Raw genomic sequence first — 7,191 nt, forward strand, 5'->3', positions numbered from 1 at the left:
TTCTCTCTCATTCAAACCCCCAGCCTCATGTCTAATGTGTCTGCTAGCGTGTACTTTCCACAATTTTTGAGACCTATCAACTTATTGTAGTTTTCATCCTCAGCACATCTGCTCTCTCTAAGTTATTTTATTATCATATTGTTGGCTAAAATTCCGAACTCACTAATGACAGTGTAACAACAGTCCCATTTCTGTTTCCATCGTAGACTTTATCATTTGCCACATTTCTATTCAATGTTCCGGAAAACTCCAACACCTTGACCCTCCCACAGTTGTGATAATCACCTTCTTAACAAAAATAAATATTTCTAATAATCTTATTGCCCCACATAACGACCCTCGCGTTCACTAATGAGTATTACGTCTCCTCCCCTTCACGACTCAAGAGTAATATCCACAAATCCAGGTATGGCGACAAATTGTAATTACGGGCCAGCTGTTCCCTCTCCAACATTTTTCATTTGTCAAAATCTTCACCAATCCGAATTAAGGCCCACCCACCTTTCAAATTTCTCAACCAATAACTCAAAAATAAGATTTCTAGTTCCACTAAGTCCGCCCTCAACCCCTCCAGCTAACTAACTCCTATATAAGGACATACTTGACTATTCATTTTCAGTATTAGTATCAGCATCGAATATCCAGTACCAAGTAGTTGCCTTATGAAAGGAACATCTCTGTTTTGTAAAAATTGTTAAAATATATCGCATAGTAAGTGTTAAAGTGAGTGATTCTTCCAAAGTTTCCACATTTCCAAATCTCCTCATTGCTAACAGATCCTCATCTCAATTCTACTCTCCCTAAATTAAAACTAACTGCATAAAGAACTATCGGCGTGCAGTAATAATTTGCTAATACTGTTCTGTAGAGGTCAGAATTTTGGAAATTACAACTCCAAAAAATTCAAAGTCAATGCAGTATTTGAGCAAATAATACATGGTCCTTCGAGCCGGAAAAAAAAAAAAATCATCAATCAGTGCATTTATTCGTGAACAGGCTCTGTGTATAAACTTTGGAAATTGACTCAGTGTATAAACTTCGTGAATTGACTTGGTGTTCAAATTTCGTGAATTAACTCAGTGAATAATTCTTGTGTATTTGACTCAAAATATCGAAACTTTATCCATCGGCTCTCTGCAACGAGGGAGCATAACAGAGTGCATGTTGCCAAGTAGTCCCGCGCGTGTAAATCAAAATGCAAAAATGGCTCAGGTAGAAACACTAAAACATAAACGCACAACCTTCAAATCAAGAATTACAAGATGCAACAATTGGATTCAATCGGACGATTCCACAGCAACGACTGAACTCATTGAGGAAAAATTGAAAACCATTCGAGAGAAATTCGCCGAATGGGAACAGAGCAACGCCACACTCCTCGAACTGGACCTGGACCATCTAGCAACAAATCTAGCAGAAACAGAATCTGTGGAAGATTTTTATCACATCACAGTAGCAGCGCTGAGACGTTTGATAGGCTCCAAAACTCAGCCTGCCCCACAAGCACCACCACCACAACAGGTACTAGCTGGCTACTCTTCACATTTCAATATGAAACTGCCAGAAATCACTCTCAATAAATTTGACGGTAGTTTCGAAAAATATCGACCATTCAAGGACCAATTCAATGCTCGTCTTCCCAGTAGCATTGAAAAGGTTATCAGACTCCAGTATCTCCAATCTCTGGTAATTGGAGAAGCTCGTCAAGTGATCGAAGCATTGGAGATCACTGCAGACAACTATGATGCGGCCTGGGCCTTACTCGATAAGAAGTACGACATTCCCAGGCAAGCCCTTCGACGTCATTGCTCTCTACTTCTCAACGTAGGAAAGAGAAACACAGAGAGTAATAAATCATTGACTGACCTCGTGAACTTCGTACGCCAACAACTACGGCTAATCAGTTCCTTTGGTACTGCAGAAAATCAACTGAATGGCCTAATCAGTACTATCATTCTCAATCAGCTGGATGATGACCTCGTGTTCCAGTGGGAGACACACATTGAAGGTAATGACATGCCAAAGTACGAGCAACTACTCGACTTTCTGGAAAAACGTGGAATCTGTGCTAAAAGCAGTGCAGAGTCATCAAAGCACAACAAACAAAAGAATGACCAACAACTGAATAAGAACTTCATGCAGAAGAACTCACAGCCAAGGCAATCAAGCAGCACAGCATCTGGTCATTCATCTACATCGAAGGCACAAACTTTCTTCACCAACACCCCCAGGAAGTGCCCCATCTGCGACCAAGACCACAGGATATACGAGTGTCCCAAGCTTAATGCAATGAATGTTGAGGATCGTGTAAAACTCATGTTCAAGCAAGGTCGCTGCCTAAACTGTCTCTCAAGGGGACATGGAGTTAAGGAATGTACCTCAAAGGGTTTCTGCAGGATATGCAATGATTCAACCGCAAGACACCATTCATTGCTCCATCGTGACAAGGACTCTTCATCAACATCACAGGCAACCAACGCATGACTAGCCACCCCAAGCAGTTCAATATCATCAGCCGTCTCACTACCATTGGACTCATCAGGACAAGATATACTTCCAACAGCAACGATCAATCTCCTCAACAAAAACCACCAACCAGTACAGTGCCGCGCCCTCATCGACACTGGATCCACCAAGAACTTCATTACTCAGGAATTGGCTGATGAACTTGGCATCAACAAGGTAACCTGTTCTATCCCTATCGGGGCTCTAGATCACCTCTCAACAATAGTGCATCATAGAGTTAGTACCACCATCACCTCTCGTCTGAATAAATTCAAGAAAGAATTGAGTTTCTTAATTGTCCCAAGAATCTCATCTCTCGTGCCCAGTGAACAAATCGACAGAGAATCACTGGAGATTCCAAAGAATTTGCCTCTTGCAGACCTGGACTTCCATAAACCTGCACCAATTCAAGTTTTATTGGGATCCAGCACCTCCATCTCCATCCTCAGTATAGGACAGATCAAGCTCTCCAACGCAGCAGACGTCCATCTCCAGAAGACATTATTTGGTTGGATTGTCTGTGGGAGCGTGAGTGACGAGTCCGATCACCATCAAGCGAAATGTCACTTCACTGACATCATCGATGAATTTAAAAAATTCTGGGAAATCGAAGACATCGCTCTCATAGAGAGCCGACAATCAGAAGCAGAAGCAGCCTGCCAGGCTCATTTCACGCAAAATGTGTCACGCAATCCAGAAGGGCGATATGTAGTGGCATTGCCTTTCAACGAGAAGAAGGATCAACTTGGTACTTCATATCTCCAGGCGAAACGTCGCCTGCTCTCACTGGAACGGAAATTCAAGTGGAATCCCAAGCTAGCAGAAGACTACACTAAGGTGATCAATGAGTACATGGATCTTGGCCACATGAAGAGGATTGAAGCAGAAGTTGAAGATGGCTTCTACCTTCCTCACCACGCAGTCTTCAAAGAGACCAGTCTCACCACCAAAACCAGAGTTGTATTCGATGGTTCAGCACGCTCTAGCACTGGAGTCTCGCTCAACGAAGCCCTGATGGTTGGCCCAACCATCCAGGACGATATTCTTTCTCTAGTGCTGAGATTCAGGCTCCATAATTACATTTTTACTGGAGACATCGAAAAAATGTATCGCCAGGTGCTGATCAGACCAGAGGATACAAAATATCAACGAATACTTTGGCGAGAACATGGGAATATCAATACGTATGAGTTACAAACTGTCACGTTTGGACTCTCCTCTGCTCCATTCCTTGCAGTCAGATGCCTACACCAGTTGGCTGACGACGAATACGAGAAATATCCACTAGCAGCTTCACGACTCAAACAAGATCTATACGTTGATGATCTCGTCACTGGGACGTCAACACTTGAAGAAGCCCTACTTCTCCGAAACGGAATGATCAATCTGCTGAAGGCAGGCGGTTTCAATCTACGACAATGTGCTTCCAATTCTCCAGAAATTCTCCAAGGACTCCCAGAATCGACTGTCAATCTTCAACTGCTCGGTGGAGATGATCCAACGCTCAAAACTCTTGGAATTCATTGGGATTCACAGAATGACAGTATTGTGTATACTGTCAACCCCATAGCCACCAGAGATGTCATCACCATGAGAACCATAGCATCAGACGTCGCTCGCATCTTCGATCCTCTTGGTTTACTCAATCCAGTAGTAACCCACGCAAAAATCATTCAGCAAGAACTGTGGAAGCTTAAATTGAACTGGGATGACTCCACACCAACAGAGATTCACACTAGATGGAACGAATTTGCATCGCAACTTCCTCTTCTCAACGAAATAAAATTCAAGCGACAAGTCACATCAAATCTACAAGAAAAATTGGAAGTACATGGTTTCTGTGACGCAAGTCAAAGTGCCTACGGAGCCTGCATCTATCTGAAGACTACTGAATGCACTGGCAAAGTCCAGGTGCACCTCTATTGTGCTAAATCTCGAATTACACCTCTAAAGGGCAATCACACCATCCCTCGCCTGGAACTCTGTGCAATGGAACTCCTTTCAAACCTGTATGACACAGTGAAGAAGGCAACAAACATCACACCGCAACGGGAAGTTTTTTGGTCTGACTCTACTGTCGCTCTTCATTGGATTAAAACTTCCCCTCATCTCCTCCAACGATTCGTGGCCAACAGGGTGGCTCGAATCCAAGACCTCACCAAGAATGTCGAGTGGAGACATGTACGCACACACGACAATCCAGCAGATGCAGTGTCTAGAGGTGAACTTGCCTCTGACTTCCTGAAGAATAAACTCTGGCTACATGGACCCACTTGGCTTCAACAGCCTGAAGAGCAGTGGCCTCATCTCTTCCTCGAAAAACCCAAGGAATTACCTGAATTGAAGAAGGTCACCTGTCTCCATATCACTGAACCAGCAAAAAATCCTTTTCTACATCAATATTCGTCATTCGAAAAGCTCAAGCGAATCACAGCAAGGTGTTTAAGATGGCAAAAACGATTTTCCCATTATCACCTCACTCTTCAAGAACTCCAAGCAGCAGAGATCAGGATTCTCCAACTGGTTCAACAAGAAGGCTTTCACACAGAACTCTCACTACTTCAGCAAGGCAAACCCCTTCCAGCCAAGAGTCGGTTGAACAACCTCAGTCCACAACTTGATGAGAAGGGTCTCATTCGAGTGGGTGGACGGCTACAGAAGGCTCGTGATATTCCTCTGGATAGTAAATATCTCATATTATTACCCAGGGGTCACTACATCACTCATCTCATCATCCAAAAGACTCATTTGATCAATCTTCATGCTGGTGTCCAAGCAACATTGCATTTTCTCAGGCAACGCTACTGGCCCATTGATGGGTGCAGTCAAGTGAGACTCGTCATACACAAGTGCATCAACTGCGCCAAGGTGGATCCAGCTCCAGTCAACTATCAGATGGCAGATCTCCCCAGCGCACGAATCACACAAGCCAAACCCTTCACCCACACTGGATTGGACTATTGTGGTCCATTCCTCATCAAGGAAAGACGATATCGCAATACCAAAAAGGTCAAAATCTGGATTTGCATATTTGTCTGCTTCACCACAAAGGCCGTGCACATCGAATTAGTTGATGACTTGACCAGCGAGGAATTTCTTGCTACCCTCAGTCGATTTATCTCCAGACATCCGTCTTGCAAGGTTCTTCACTCCGACAACGCAACGACATTCGTTGGTGCGTACAGGGAATTGAAGGATCTCTACACTCTCCTCAATGACAAAAATCATGCTGATTTTATCCATCGACACCTCGCTGATCAAGGCATCGAATGGGACTTCATTCTCCCTGTATCTCCACACTGCGGTGGCATTTGGGAAGCTGCCGTAAAATCCTGCAAACAACACATGAAGAAAGTCATCGGGAATTAGTTGCTAACCTATCAGCAACTCAACACTCTATGCATCAAGATTGAGGGAATCCTCAACTCACGACCTCTGACTCCATTATCCTCTGATCCGAACGACTTCACGGCACTCACTCCAGCACATTTTTTACATGGAGATATTAACACCGATCTGCCAGCACCGGATTGGAGAGAGACACCCAGCAACCGTCTCTCTTATTGGCAACATCTTGAACAAATCAAACAACACTTTTGGAACCGCTGGCATAGAGAATACCTCTCTGAACTGAATATTCGGCATAAGTGGATTTCAGGGCATCACGACATCAGTGTTGGTACACTGGTTCTCCTGCGTGATGATAATCTACCTCCTCTGAAATGGCGCATGGGTCGCGTCATTCAGACTTATCCCTCTGACGACGGCATCATCAGGAAGGTGAAAGTTCGAACATCTACTGGAGAAGTCGATCGGAATGTTCGACGACTAGCACCACTGCCTATGGACTCCAACAACTCCAAGAAATAATTGATCGCACTACTCTCAACGGGGGAGTATGTTGCGCATCAAGCACGCGAAAATATCTTTTTTTTTATTGTAAATTTTCTCTCTCATTCAAACCCCCAGCCTCATGTCTAATGTGTCTGCTAGCGTGTACTTTCCCCAATTTTTGAGACCTATCAACTTATTGTAGTTTTCATCCTCAGCACATCTGCTCTCTCTAAATTATTTTATTATCATATTGTTGGCTAAAATTCCGAACTCACTAATGACAGTGTAACAACAGTCCCATTTCTGTTTCCATCGTAGACTTTATCATTTGCCACATTTCTATTCAATGTTCCGGAAAACTCCAACACCTTGACCCTCCCACAGTTGTGATAATCACCTTCTTAACAAAAATAAATATTTCTAATAATCTTATTGCCCCACATAACGACCCTCGCGTTCACTAATGAGTATTACGTCTCCTCCCCTTCACGACTCAAGAGTAATATCCACAAATCCAGGTATGGCGACAAATTGTAATTACGGGCCAGCTGTTCCCTCTCCAACATTTTTCATTTGTCAAAATCTTCACCAATCCGAATTAAGGCCCACCCACCTTTCAAATTTCTCAACCAATAACTTAAAAATAAGATTTCTAGTTCCACTAAGTCCGCCCTCAACCCCTCCAGCTAACTAACTCCTATATAAGGACATACTTGACTATTCATTTTCAGTATTAGTATCAGCATCGAATATCCAGTACCAAGTAGTTGCCTTATGAAAGGAACATCTCTGTTTTGTAAAAATTGTTAAAATATATCGCATAGTAAGTGTTAAAGTGAGTGATTCTTCCAA

The 7,191-nt window shown here is 43.3% G+C and overlaps 1 protein-coding gene across 1 annotated transcript; it reads left to right on the forward strand.

Annotated features, from left to right (window-relative positions):
- The first annotated feature begins 1,203 nt into the window (after nucleotides 1–1,203).
- LOC107048475 lies at nucleotides 1,204–5,874 on the forward strand. The gene is made up of 3 exons (XM_015271644.1): nucleotides 1,204–2,469; nucleotides 2,543–2,682; nucleotides 2,811–5,874. The coding sequence occupies exons 1-3, from the start codon at nucleotides 1,204–1,206 to the stop codon at nucleotides 5,872–5,874; spliced, it is 4,470 nt and encodes a 1,489-aa protein (XP_015127130.1).
- The last annotated feature ends 1,317 nt before the right edge of the window (nucleotides 5,875–7,191 follow it).

This window comes from Diachasma alloeum, unplaced genomic scaffold (assembly GCF_001412515.2).
Source record: "Diachasma alloeum isolate Michigan unplaced genomic scaffold, Dall2.0 Dall_scaffold_00194, whole genome shotgun sequence".
NCBI classification, from domain to species: domain Eukaryota; kingdom Metazoa; phylum Arthropoda; class Insecta; order Hymenoptera; family Braconidae; genus Diachasma; species Diachasma alloeum.